Source organism: Caloenas nicobarica, chromosome 4 (assembly GCF_036013445.1).
Source record: "Caloenas nicobarica isolate bCalNic1 chromosome 4, bCalNic1.hap1, whole genome shotgun sequence".
In the NCBI taxonomy this organism is placed as follows: domain Eukaryota; kingdom Metazoa; phylum Chordata; class Aves; order Columbiformes; family Columbidae; genus Caloenas; species Caloenas nicobarica.
In genome coordinates this window covers 26,978,397-26,993,155 of record NC_088248.1, presented here as the reverse complement: position 1 = coordinate 26,993,155, position 14,759 = coordinate 26,978,397, and the positions used below count along the sequence as shown (strand labels likewise).

The 14,759-nt window shown below is 43.9% G+C and overlaps 1 protein-coding gene across 5 annotated transcripts in view; it reads right to left on the bottom strand.

Moving 5' to 3' along the window:
- Positions 1-13,182: 13,182 nt before the first annotated feature.
- The window catches only part of USO1 (USO1 vesicle transport factor), a 42,778-nt gene continuing 41,201 nt past the window's right edge, over positions 13,183-14,759 (bottom strand). For all 5 annotated transcript variants that reach the window (XM_065634446.1, XM_065634442.1, XM_065634444.1 and 2 more), the window contains one exon: positions 13,183-14,112. In XM_065634446.1, the coding sequence (XP_065490518.1) occupies positions 14,035-14,112 (78 nt within the window). In that variant the 3' untranslated portion in view covers positions 13,183-14,034. The remainder of the gene's footprint in view (positions 14,113-14,759) is intronic.

Here is a 14,759-nt window from a genome sequence, read left to right as displayed (position 1 = left end):
GAGCAAAGACATTTTACTCCATTTTACATCCACGACCTGGTTCTACCAAGAATTTTAGCCTTCCTTCTAGCTCATGGACATAATTCCCTTTCCTCATTCCTCAGCCAGCCCTAAATGTTCTGAGACTGTGACCCAGCTGTCTATAAAGGTACTGGCTGGCAGAAGTGCTCCTTTGACACCTACATCATAACAAAGTGCCATTGATTCAAGGAGACCAGGATCAGGTCTTCAGAAAGGAGAGAACCTACCAGTTAGTGGAAACTGGTCAGGGGAGATAGCAAGGGCTGATTTTTCACTCATCTGATAACGTTACTGTAGAAGTAAGGGAACTTCTCCTTCAGGTGTGGGCACGTTCCAGGTCCTGGCTGGGTGGGGGATTTCCTGGCTGCATTTAGTTTGTGCCTCTTCCAAAGCTTGCGGTTTGCAGGGTGGTTTGTGCCTTCCATTAACATCTGCTGGATGTTTAATTCATTTTTAATTTTACGACTGAGGAAGTGAGTCCTGACTTCTGCAACTGGGAGAATGCATCCTGGCAGCTGAGTCTGTGCTGCCTTCTTGTGCCTGCTGTAAGCCGGACCGTTTGCTCGGTTTTGTTTCACTGACAATTAAGTTGGTAATTGGAAATGGAAACCAAATAGATATAAAGAAAAGGAGCAATGCAGGAGCATAGTTTCTGAGTTATCTTTGTTGATTTGCCAGCAGGTTGTGCAAAGCCTTGCATTCTTTATGCAGGCTCTAAAAAGCACCCTTTGCCCTCCCAAATATAAAATAAAACTCATGAAATCTTCCCAGTCTACACGTGAAGCTGCCTCAAATGTGGCCAGATTACAATGAAGGAACCAAAATCCTCCAATTTCCTGAACACATGTGAGCTGCCAGTATTTGTGAGTACTCATAGACACTGTGTATTCTGAATTCATAGGGAGTCAGCTTAACCCTCTTTTTCCCCAACTCCAGATCATACAAGATCAACTAGATCAGCTACAGCAGCCTTCCCTTTGGAGCAACCATGCCACAGAAACCTACTGCCTTTCACATGCAACCATCTGCTTCAATGAGCAGGACAGGCACTTCATCTCAGCCCATTTTTGATCAAGCAGTGTTTGCACCTTGGAGTCTGGTGGAGCTGGAGAAACAGCATCAACTTGGAAGTGCTGCTTTTATTTTTCAGTTTCAACTTCACAACCTCACAGACTGTGAACAGCTATATTTAAAATACATCTGCTGTGAGTAGATACATTCAAAAAGTGAGATTGAGAAGGGCATTTTTGTTAAGGATGAACCAAAAAAAGTCAAAGAAAATACTTATCTTTTGCATTAGCCTGAAAGTATTTTTTCAACAGAGTGAAAGGAAGACTCATAAAACTTCCTTTGGTGTTGACCAAAACATTTCCTTTTTTTCAGCCTCTAATCCTAGCTATTTTCACCATGAACGCATCTAGAAAGTAAAAAATCCAAAGCATTTCCTTGAAAAGAAATGAAATTATATTAAACTAAAATGAAACAAAAATGAAAAGTGTCACACCCTCCTAATCCTTGACTCAGACAAATGTATTTGCCAAATCCAAGTTATAATCCTCGTTTCCTGAAAATGTATTTCTTTGACTGTACAAACAATCCACCAGATTAAAATAATATTAATTCATCCAGTGGTAGTATTTAAATACATTCTTGCCATAGTTTTTTTTCCAGTTTCATGCCGCAATAAAGATCTTTATGTTTTTTGACAGATTTTAAGCCACAGGCTTCTCAGGTCAATGGGAACTTTTCATCAGAAGCTGTGGGTTTTGCTGTGACCCAGACATACTGGTCACCTGAGGGTGTCCTGGCTGCAGTTAACCCCAGCACAGCAATATCTCTCTTTCAAGACAGATACTGAGGAGCAGCCCCCTGTCAGGACAAAGTCTTTGAAATAACAGGGAGGTGCGCCCCACCCTGCTGATGCATGGAAGGATCTTTGAGGCATTTGAAGTTATTTCATTTGACCTGCAGCCATGGCAATAAATTTTAATTAGAGTCTTAAGCAGATTAAAGGTAGAGTCATGGATGTGTACATCCATACTCAAGCAAAATCTATCTCTGAGGTGCAGTGTTTCCATCACATGCCATAAATCAATCTCCAGGACACATTTCAGTCCTGTTTCATAAATATGCAGTTGGCATGAATTCATATGAGGTGCTTTTTAAGTACCACCTTTTTTTGAGCTCCATTCAAAACTTTGTGCAATAATAATGACTAAAAAATGCTTCTATGAGGCCACTCTTGTAAAGAATTTTCTAGTAACTCAGAGGAGCTAGAAAGCATTAACTAACAGTATCAGCATCCTAGATGCATAAGTCAAAGCTGCTATGTCTGATTTCCTTTTGCTAAATCCAGAGCAGGCTCACTTCGGCTAACCTGCTACTTTTCAGAAGGATAAACAAGTGCATATATATACATATATAAGGTATAATGCAATATATATGTAGTTGGTTTTAGTTTTTTTTTGAAAACTAGGAAGTCAGGTTTGGGAAAATACACAGTCATTCAAGTTTCCTCACTGACACCAGGTATGACTCCAAAGTTCTGGCATTTCCTTTCAGTGTTAACAGCCCTCCCTACAGCAGAGCACAGCCAACACAGAACAAAACTACTCAGCATGAAGCCAGAAATCCCCACAGACCAGAAGCACACCAGAGCCGTAGTTGCCCTGTGTGCCATTACAGTCTTTAGAGCTGTCAGGTCTGCAACTCTTGGGAGTCTTAGTGCTTTGAGGAGAACAAAAGCCATGGTATAGAAAGGCAAAAATGCTTCTTGTACTCTTACTCAACACTCTTCTGTCAGCACAGGGTGTGCAGGTTTTTAGTATGAAGCCATATTAGCTGTAAGTCTTTGTTCTGCTGGAAGTTTCTAAAGAAATCCTCCACCCTTTAGGGCTGAGGCAATGGGAGCACAGTTGAGTAAAAGACCAGCTCTTGGCACGGAGGTCTCCGTGGCGTGTGATGGATGTCTGGGTGGCTGTACATGCTCGGCTTATGACAAGGCAATGTGGGAGGGCTGGGATGTGTCCGAGCAGCCCAGGGTTCCTGAGTGCCTTTGTTTGCACAAACTGAGCAACTCCCCCACTGCCAATGGTGATGGGACAAAACCCAGCTGCACACAAAACAAACACCACAGCGGAAGCTGTGATTTTACAGAATACCTCCTGCTGCCAAGATCTCACAGGAGATTGCTTGCCGTTTAGTCAGTAGACAGAGTTTGTCTTTGCCCATTTGGTATTCTGCCAGGCACACTGGCTGCTGTTGCTCAGACACACTGAGTGTCTTCTGAGGTGTTACAAGAACGCAGCTTGCATGAGGCCAACTCCTTCATTCCTAATTTGCCTTCTGCTTTGAGACAGAAAACTCTAAGCAGGTAGGACCTCTTCTGTTCTCCTCTTGTCCAGCTGAGCTATCAGAGGGGCTGGGCAGCAAGGAGCCATGCACAGGCCATGTGAATATTATTGTCCTTAGGCCACAACTGAAAGGTGGTCCCCATTTCTGTCCCCATTAGGGTGACTTTGCCATCACACCAGCAACCCTCTCTTTTCTTGTTCTTTAGACAAAAAACAGAGAGACAAAGAGTTGAAACTGTTTTGCCCTATACTCACCTATGTCTGAGGAAACTGGAAGGCTGCTGCAGAAAGCACATATGTGGTACATGCATGGTTTGAGACCTTGCAAGAGTGAGGCCATTTGAAGTGGGGATTTCCCTCCCTCTATTTCTCTCCTGAGGATTCCAGGACTCATGTGTTTATTTGGGGCTTAGACAGATGCAAGACATATGCACACACCTGGAAATCTGACTGGGAAACCACAGTTAGAGATGTGGGGAGAAAACGAGTGTGAGCTTTACTCTGCAAGAGTGCTCTTCCCTCCTAGCTTGCTCCTTCCTTCCATGCAGCATCACAGCCTGTAGCAGTTGTCAGGCATGGACACTGTATGCGAGCAGACAGTCAGAGCAGGCCCTGAGATCTTCAGGCAGCTCATGCACATTGCTAAATAACAGGTGCAACAAACACTCAGTAGCACATCTCTGCCAGCATCCTCCAAGGAAAGGGTTACTGCTTTCCCCTGGTGGCAGAGACAACTGGATATAAGGAGCATCTCTGGCAGAAAGCAAGGATCCTCCATGCAGTTCTCTGTCTCATGTTGACTTATAGCTGCTGTCAGTCCTGTCATCTTCTTAGAGATGGAAAGACGTGCTACATCATCAATCCTGTTGCCCTGACACTTCACTTGGGAGATGCTTCAGGGAAATATAGCAGCAAATCTGCAAGTAGCAGATATTTGTAGATAGGTCGTTCCTGAAACAGCAGGTTCCTGGAAGCAGCTGTTTTGACTAATGTCCTGTTGCAAATCATGAAGCAACAGGGAAGAAAGGGTAACCGTCACATTATCTGCTCAATCAGAAGTCGGCACAAACTTCTGATGACGAGCTGGGAGCGTCAACAGGAACATTCAAACAGGAGTTGAACATTGAAGAAAAATACTGTCTGGCCAGACCCATTGTAAAAGCTACATTTCAAGGGTAAAAGCAGAAATGGGGGGGGATTTCTCACTTCATCTTTTCTGCTGTCTGCTGAGGTCAAAGCAGGAGATTCCTAGAGCAAAGGGCAGATGTGACTCAAGAGTATATAACATTTCACCAGAAAATTGTCTCAAGTACCGCAGCAATCACATCAGAGCACTTCACACACAGCGCTGGGCCTTGCATGCTCTCTGTGTACACAGCAGAACCAACTCAGTGATTTGTATGGATGATGCAACCAGCCTGAGAGTGCACATCTAGAGCATAGCTTTGGATAAAGGGCATCTTTTTGAAGTTGTCTGATGTCTGACATAGCTGTCCTAAGTCCAGCTGCTTCTGTGAACTTGCAAAGCGCACAATAAACAAGTGCAAGTCGTGACACTAATTGTCATTGGGGTAGCCCTTCAAGGCCACCAAGTCAGTCACAGCCAGAAAACATAGCACTGCTGGTAGGACTGCTTGGTAGCATCGGTCATTCAGGGAATAGTAGTGCAGAGTCTCCAGGTATGCACAGAGTTATGAAAGCCATGTGCGCAGTGGCACAGACAGCTATTTGAGCCCGAACTTATTTTAAAACCAAGCCAAAAAAAAAAAAAGCCATTTATACTGTATCCATCTGCAATGGTGGTTGGGGGAACACCACAAACACAACACACAGGTGACCAGGGCAAAGCATGATCAGCCAAGAGCTGGGAATGAAACTCCTGAGGGTCCTTGTTTACTCCATTCCCTTTTAGACATGCACTCACATGTGTGGGAAATAGGCAGACACACAGGTTGTAGAAAAGATGCCTCTAAATCTGGGCTTGGATTAAGAATAATGTGTTGAAAATGTTGTTGGGAATGAAGGTATAATCTTGCTGAAAGATTCTAGCCTCTAGACAAAAGGTACCCGATGTCCCTCTTGTACAACAGAGCAGAAAATTGGGGAGAGCAGTTACTCTCAGTCCATAGCAGCTGCAGGAGGAAGACAGACCTGGAAGGGCTGCCCAGAGGGTGGCAGAACTCCCAGCAATTCATGACCCTTCAGACCTCAGTCCAAGTCCCACTAGTTTTGGCATGGCAGTCTGTCCTGTAGCCTGCAGCTACATGTGTTCAGAAATACTTTGAAAAGCAGGTAGACTGGGCCCTGCCAGGAAGAGGAGTGAGTAATCAACTAGCTGAAGCCAAGGTTGCTCAGAGTGGAAGCCTTGTATCAGTTGCCCAACCATCACCCCCTTCCCATTGAAGTGCACGGATAAAAATCAGCTCCAGACAGCTTGTGACCAAAAGTTGACTGTAGGTGTCTGAGAGATTTTTAAAAAATCATAGAGAAAGTTTGTTCTTATCCAAGCGGATTTCCTGGAGTGATGAGTGAGCCTGGCATGTTTCTAGTCTACCTTTGGCATGTGCCTGTACAGCTGGGCTTGCTGACGCCACCCTGTCCGTTTCTTCTGAGAAGGGATCAGTTACCCTTAAAAACGCTCTGTTAAAGCCTGCTCTATCCTCGCCTCTGCTGCACCAGCCAAAGCACCAGCCCCATGCACATTTGCAGTACACCCTCTGGGGCAGCTGCAATGGAGGTAGCAGGGGAGAACTCACCTCCATGGAGAGCATCTTGCTGCTGTCACCTTGGGGTACCATATATGCTGTGTTTGCATGTTGCTTTGGCCCACAACTTACTGCCTCCTACCACAAGCAGCTCCATTAAACTGAACCTTTGGCAGCCTCATGTATTCTTGTACTCAGTTATGGCTGTGATAGGCCAGAGAAGCCCTTTGCTCATTCACCAAGCTTCCTAACATATGCTGTACTCTCTAGCCATGTGGGGAAATGTTTTTCCAACCAAGAGCTGTTTGGCAGAACCGCTCCATCTGAAAAGAAAACAAAAAACAATCTTCCCAACAAATAAACAACTTTATGCATTTAAAGTTTTCAGGCAGTCCTTCCCTGGTGTTTGTGTGAGCTGAGACATTGACACATTTTGTACTGAAAAATGTGGAAGTTTAATTTTGTGAAGCACTGTTTTTATTTCCAGACTTTTTTCCCCTTTTGTGTTTTAAAACAGCTTAGAAACCTTTAACAAGGTATCTGAAAGACTTTCACCTGCTGCTCACACTGTGTGATCTCAAGCATGCCGATATTTCCGGTCAGATAAAGCTTTTCATTCAACCTGGGTGATTTTTTACTAACTCCGTGATTTACTGAGACTTAAGTAAACAAGGAGCCCTGCAGTCACCTTGCAATAAACTCAGGAACAGCAATTTAACAAAAAGGAGCCAGTGAGAGGGGAGGAGAGAGGATGGGAAGGCAGCACAATGCCCGAACTTGTCCTCAGACTGGGAGTTAGTTGTGCCTGCCTTCTCACCTGCATTTCCCAGGAGCCCCACAGCCTCTCGGGAAAGGAGCAACAGAGATGTTGGCTCCATATCCACATACAGCATGACCTGCATCACTGGAGTTTGCAGAAGCCCAGGAGAGGAAGTTGCGTGGAGGTTGAGGCAAATCACACCGCTCATCTGCACAGGTTGTGTGGTGGATCAGTGGTAAAATGGGACTTTTTAACTTGGTCCAGCACTCTTCCTCTTACAATCTGTTACTTCTCCATTGAATAGTGGAAAGATGGGCGTTCAGGTTTCCACATGCATCACCACAACGCTGAATGGGAGTTTGTAAGGTTTGAACCCAACCCAACACAGTCCTGGCTTCAGCCTGACACACCGGATACATAAACAGGTTTCTTTCTGTCCCACCTGGGACTGACCAGCTTGTGAGTGCCAGGCACAACCCTGTGGAATTCAGCAGAAGAGCCACATTTGCTGCTTAACAAGTACACGACAGACATACCAGGATTTCAGAGGCTGCTAAGCAGAAGCATAGTAACAAGTAGCCACTGCAGACATGCAAAGAGGAGGTGCTGGAGCATGGAGCCCACACTGGCTGTGCCCTCCTGCAGCTGCAGTTTCACTATATGCATCCCTGGAGGCACAGCCCTCCCCGCAGAGCCCAACGCTGGCTGTGAGCAGCCAATCCCATGCCACTGTGAGTGCATTGCAGGACAGCCTCGCTGGCTGCTCTGCCTCAAGAAGGCAACGTGCTCACTGCAGCTGAAGTCCAAACCTAAGTTCCACTATGAGCTCATGTTTCAGATAAACATGTCCTCAAACTGTGCTAACTGCTAACACTATTTTGGGTTGAGAATTTCTAGACTTGGATAGCAGGAGAGTAAGCTATACTGTAGCTCTTTGCCTTACAGTTTTGTTTAAAACCAAATGGATCCAGTTAGCTTGGAAACCCTTCCACCTGCTTAGGTTTCCGGCCTGCAACTCAGGGCTGCTTTAGCTGGGTCTCTGTTCCATATGTGGGAAGACCATGACCTCTGGTGGCCACGCTGCAACTTGACGAGCAAAGCGTTCCCCAGGATCATTGCGGTAGGCCCAGCTGGCTACAGAGGCCGCCTAAGGATAAACAAGGTCTAACTAATTAATTATCTCAGCATCTTTCTCCCTCCTAGCCACATGCATGCCTGCTCGAGCCACTGGGAGAAGAATGCAGCCTGCAGTAAACCGCTGTCCCTTGCATCATCATTTTGGGGGCTGAAAGCACACAGATTAGAGTCTGGCGTTCTCCAGGAGGGCAGGTTGAGCCATGCCTTGCGAATTTGTGCTGTCATGCATTATGAGTGATGACATGAAACAATATTTGGATGTGCTTTGGTCTCAGTTTAGACTGCATGTCACTGTGAATGTTCAGCAGGCTCATACTGATAGCTTAAATTAATACGTGTCTCAGGACTCCCTTAATTACTGGGGAAACCTCATTTCTCCTTTGCCTTGGGACTGTATGTTTATCCAGGAGCTATCCAGTGTAATGTTCAAATCCGTGATGGATTTACTGGTGTAAATACAAACCACAGAGGGAGCCTGTAGAGTTAGAGATGTGAGCATGCAGCAACCTGGCCCCTCCTCCACTGAGGCAGCAGAGATCCTACTATTTTGCACCTACTTTGTGCCTTAAGCTGTGAATATGCAGACCCTTTGTTCCACTCTGCCCTGTATTCTAAAGGGAGGGGTATGAGCAGACAAGCTAAAACCTGGGATAAGCCAGATACAGAATGAATCAGAAAGGTCTTTCAGATAACATCCCTGGAAATATCTTAAGATACCGGTAACAAATTTGTCCGCAGGGGGAAGAGCAGGTGATCAGGAGTTCAAGAAGCAAATGCAGAGTCATGCGAGTGCCAGCAAAGTTTCTTCATAGACTTCTGTGCTTCCGCAAGTTGGCTCCTGCCTGTTGGAAATCCGGGGCAAGCATGATCGAGAAGCTCAAAAGCACCAGCCCTGTCTTTGGCCCTGATGTGGCCCAAATGGAGAGCCAAGAAGCCAAAAAGTAAGGTGTTTTCCTGTTGTGGATGCAGAACTTGCCTTCCTTGGGCTCACCACATGGCTCCTTGGCGTATGACAGGGCTTTTAGAAATCCCTGCCCTGCCAAGAGCCTTGGCTGCACGAGGTAACTCATCTGTCATCAGGGAAGCTCTGGGAACCCCTTGTTGGTGGTGACAGAGACTTCTCGCTCTCTGGATGTGGGGCATAGTCCTCTCATGCTGTCTTAGATGAGGAAAAAGACTGCAGAGCCAGGCACATGGCCATACTGCCCAGTTATTTTCTGGATGATGCTTCCAGGCACAGCCAGGGACTCACAGAAAAAAATCTGTTCTTCCCTTGCCTAAATGGAAATGCAGCAACAGAAGAGGCAAAATCATTTCTGTAGTGTAGACCTGATTCTGTGACCTGTGTCAGCCCTGTGAGCTGGAAAGCACCTCTCTCACCCAGTCTTTCACATAGCCTCCACACCCCGGGTCAGTAAGGAAATACTGATCTGGCTGCAAGGGCTGGCTCTGTTGAGATGTCTGGGAGCAGCCTCAGCTGTCCTGTCATTTTTCTTAGTGCTGAGCTTATCACTCACTCTCCTGGGAGTTGGTCTGAGGCCCCTCTGGAACAGTAACCCCAAGCATGTGCTTTCTCAAGGATCTTCCCATGTGTAAATGCAGCAGCCTGCAGAGCAGCAGCTCTTCTTGACTGGCACTTGTATCTCCCTCCAATCAAGTAGGCTGTCTGCCCTGTGATTTATTTTACTGCTGCTAGTGAAACACATGCTGCCTGCGAGCAACTGTTAATGACCATGCACTGTCCCCTCTTTTGCCCAGCAGTGAAATTTTCAGCTTCAAGGAGCAATACTATGTACCAATGGTATTTTCAGCCTTGGCCTGACCTTCACCATTAGCCTCAGGTTCTGAGTCTGTTGCATCACAGTTTGCTCCCACTAGAATATCCTTTATCAAGCACAGTATCATAAAGTTATTGGTTTCTTATATAAGCAGTAGAAAGTGATCCCAGGCTCAGCCAGACCCATTTCTTATTTCTGAACTGTAATTTTAAAGAAATGTCATGTTCTGTGGCTGCTTCATGGAGCAAAGGAATCAGATATGCACAGAAAACCCTACAGCCTTCTCAACAGAGCTACAAATTTCAGAGAGCAGTTTCTAAGGGCTGCAACTACCTATCTAGTGACAGAGATTCACCACTTGTTTCCACCAAGAGCTCTTGTGGTTTTTCAAAAATCAGTTTAGTTGGATCAGTATGCCAAATGATGTACATCATCTCATCTGGTACAGACTTGAGCTGTAGCTGTCACTTCCCAACACCCATTTCTGCAAAGGGTCTGTAATTAGGCTGTTTCACACACAGCACACATGCAGCACGGTGCCATGCAGGTACAAGGTGTGATTTAGAAACTTGTCAAATGGTGTAACAGAGAGAAATAAGTAGTATGATGCTAGTCTCACCTTAAATAGCAGTTGAGAGGAATAGCAAACAAATCAAATGTGTTTCACTTTACAACAGAGTTGTGCTACAGAAGAAAAGTGTACAGCTCAGCCAGCCACAGGGACTTTGTTCTTGTTTTATGGTGATTGTCCCTTTGCAACTGGTATCATTTTGCTCACAAGTGCACAAGGCAGGGGGAACCCAGTCAGCTATTTATTTAAAGTGGAAATGCTGTTTGGCCAACACTTGGGCACTCAGGAGGAATAGCTGAAAAGGTCCTCACTCTCCTCCAGCATATCTTGGGAGCTGAGGGATTGCTTGGAAACTAGCTCCCCACTCAGTCTCCCATCTCTTCCACATTCAGGCTTTCCCTTATTCTTGTAATTTTAAGAAAGGGAGACTTTTTCTTTCTAGTGAAGTATTTACAAAAAAACCTCCTAATCTGAACACTTTGTTTTGATTTTACTTTCTAGTAAATGAAGAGGGTTTGGCGATTTTTGAGCTTGCAAATCAGCATTAGGCAGAGGCTTTGTATCACAGGTAAGGCTGCTTTTGCTTCCCTGAAGTCTGTACTTTGCAAACAACTGATCCAGAAGATTGTATAGCAGCTGTCTTAAAGAAATCACAAAGACTTACCCTGTTCAGACAAAGCAGCACTGGACCTTTTCTGAAAACCCTTGCACTGAAAGGATGTATATGACAGCACCCACACTGCCTGGTCTGGGTAGGCACTCCCAGTGGGTTATGGTGTTCTACTGTTAGCATACAATAATCAGAATTAGTTGCTTCTGCTTTTCACTCCTGGTACTCTCTGCAGCTCAGCACTCCTGGGCCTGTTTTTCTGTACCAAGGTCAGTATGTGCAACAAGCAAGCTAGAAATCAGGGATATATTTATCTCCTCACTATCCCTTGCTTGCTTTGACAAAGAGACTATGTGGATAGGATCCAAGCCCTGCAGAGAGTGCGGAAAAATACCCTGCATTCATGATGTCCCAGTTATGATGGGACAAGATTCCAAAGAAACAAAAATAAATCTAATTCTCACAACACAGCGAAGAATGCACAGTGAATATCTTCCAGTCAAAGGCCAGCTGTTTGCCAATCATACAGTTGTAATCCAGACATCTACTAAGAGCAGGAAGGTGCACCACTAGAATGGTGCAATAAAATCATAAACAAAACAGAATTTCTAAAAAGCACTTTGAACAGGCTTTTTTAAAACCTGTTTGCAATCAGTTTGTCTCCTGAACTTCCTATTCCACCTAGTTGTTTCTTCCTTCATTTTTTGCCATTTCAAACATTTTGAAGTTGCTTTCAAAATAAAGAACTTCTCAAGCATAACACTGCAGAGAATGACAACAAAAATGTTGAAGCAAACCATCTTTTGGGAGTGGCACTGATGTCAAGGTAAGGTTACCAGACTAAGAGCTCCCAATCAACATCAGGCCAGACCATCAATCACATCCTGTGTTTTTTCATACTGAGTCTGTGTTTATGCTTATGAGCAACCTGACAACTAGTATGATCTAGGTCATTATATAAAACTCATACCATGAAGCCCAAATTTAAACTTATTTTTTTCTTTAACAGATTACAGACACCATGCACCATGCTTCAGCTATCTGTAATAATGCCACCTTGTGACTGTAGTATCTGTAAGGATGACAGCATACCATTTCACCTATTTTGTGATCAGTCCTAGCACAGAAAGCTTGGGCAGAAGTTACACTTTTTATTATTATTCCCCTTGCTAACTTCAAGCACCATTCATCACTCAATCTAGTTTGACAAGAGCTCCAAAATACCCTTGGCAAAGCAAATAGCCTTCACTTCCCTCCTATGCACGAAAAACAAAATACATCAAGACACTTCATACCTTCCTTGCTGACTCTTGGGTTTGGTGGTGTGATTATTTGTTTCCTGGTGCTTGTTTGTGGGGGGGTTTTTTGTTGGTTTTTTCTTTGTTTAGTTGGTTGGTTTTGGGGTTGTTTGTTGTTGTTGGTTTTTGTTGTTGTGTTTGGGGTTTTTTTTGTTGTTGTTGGTTTTTGTTTGTTTTGTTTTGGGTTTTTTTAGTGCATGCATCTCTTGCCTTAAAAAAAAAATACTGCCTCAGAATCAAAGTACTCAATCTGCAACTCTTGCTACATAAACAAACATGGCAAAGCCATCTAGAAGAGCCCTCTGGAGTCTGCATGCTTCTGCCCTCATTCTTGGATTTTGCACAGAAAAAGAGAAGGTGGACAGGCAACACCTGTGAACTGTTTGCTCACATCTCCTTGTTCACGTGCAATGTTCGGCAGAAAGCAAGTCACATTGAAGATAAGAACTAGGCCTTCTGCTATGTAAGTCCCTCACACTACTCACATACTATTTCAGCTCCTCTTCTACCATTGCTTCTCATCCTTGCCCTTTTCTCCCCAATTCCACAAAAATATGCCTAAGGAACAAGGTCAAGAGCAGAGCTTATTTGAACTACTCCTTCCAATGATTTCATATTAGACACACACTTAGTGTGTAAGGTGACTTCTATGAAGTCTTTCCTTCTTGGTCTTTCTCAAATTATCATTTAAGGAATTATTGTATAAAAAACCCAACAAACTCTAAGGAAGTTAAGCAGCTACTGAAGTCTACATTGTTGAAAAATGCAAAAACTGAACCAGCATCCCTGTATATCCATGTGATGAGAACCTCCAGTACATGGTATATTATTACCTTCATCTGCCACTGTAGACTGGATTTTAGACAATTCTACATGTGTATTAAAATACATTATTAAAACAGGACAAGATAATTAAATGAGTACTAAATGGACATACCTATTTTTATTACCAAAAAATGAAGTTGATGCATTTACTGTATTCAGTTTCTTTTAAAACTTCATCTTTTATTCACTTGTCAAGAGCCAATAAGTTATATAAATCATAGTAGCTTTCATTTCCTTACTGAAGTAGTCAACAAGATTTTTACTTATTTTTATGCTGACTTGGTAGTACATTAGATCTTTAGAAAGAGTGTATTGGACTTTGTTTTTCCAAAGAGACTGTTCTTAAAAACACTACCTACCTTGCGCAGGTTTCCTTGAAACCTCTTCCACATTATTAGCACAGCATTGTGGTTCCCTCCAGGAGGTTCCAAATGCAGCTGTATCGGGTGTTGAGGCACTCCAGGCTGTGCAGGTCCCTTCATGCCTGGAGAACCAGCCCAGAGGCCGACACAGCGGCCAACGCACACTGCAGCCACCACCAACCCTTCCACCTTGCCACTGCTCTTTCAAACAAGCCACAAATTACATTGAAGCTCCATGCTGAAGGCAGAGGCAATTATACTGTTGTACTTAATTATGTTAAGAGTCCTAGAAAGTTAAAACCATAGACAAATGGACAGGACTTTTGTCAATGACTGAGGCAGCAACATTGCCATCTCCATGCTCTAAACAGTGTCTAAAGCAACTTCTAAACAGGTACAATTTGGGAGACTCATGTGTAACTTAAACAGTGATTTTTGTTGGCTTTACCTAATATGAATTGTTTTCAAACACTTCAGTAACTTATAACCAGTCCCACAGTTGTCATTTTCCCATCTGCTTCTCATAAGCAGATGTTTTGCTTTGTATACCAATAATAGATTTTTTTCCCCAATAGCAATGCAATCTAGTTTTCATGGTAACACACACAAGCATTCTAGTCTTGTTCCTCTTCATCCCCATCCTCATCTTCATCCCCTTGATCTCCAGATTCAATGTCATCTTCATCTTCAACCTGAAATTAAGAAAGATCTGTTGTGAGCAGTAACGTCCCTTAGTCTGATCCAACCTTTTGAAGGCAAGACAAATGCTGAGGGACTGAAAATAAACTTAAAACTAACCTCAGATTATCATGCTGTATCAGTATTAGCACTTAATAAAGGCAACTGTCACCTTGTATTGTCACACAGTTTAACTTCTCTGCTAAGGATGGCTGACTACTGCAAACAGCAGCCTCTGTTGAGCACCATCAGTTCTGCCCTGTAAATTTGAACAAGTTTCTTCACACACATTTCAGTTTCCCAGAGTTGCATGAACTAAAACCAACATTTGTGACCAAATAGCTTGAGGAAGAAAACATATCTGTCCAGTGCTTTGCAATGCCACGAGTGAAGCTGCTAATGTTTCCTGGGGTACTTTCTCCCTATTTAATTCATTTAGAAGTTGATGGATTCAAAGACTCCTTGTCTACACTTCGATGATCTATACTTGGTACAAATATTTTAAAATACAAATAATGCCTCCACCCACTGCAGACTCTGTAAAACCCTATCAATGCAGCTGAAGCTAAACAGATAACTGTTAACTACCAAGATGTAATCCTTCCTTTACGAAGAACTGCATAAAGGACAGAATTACTGTCTCCTGACAGGAAGCCCAGGC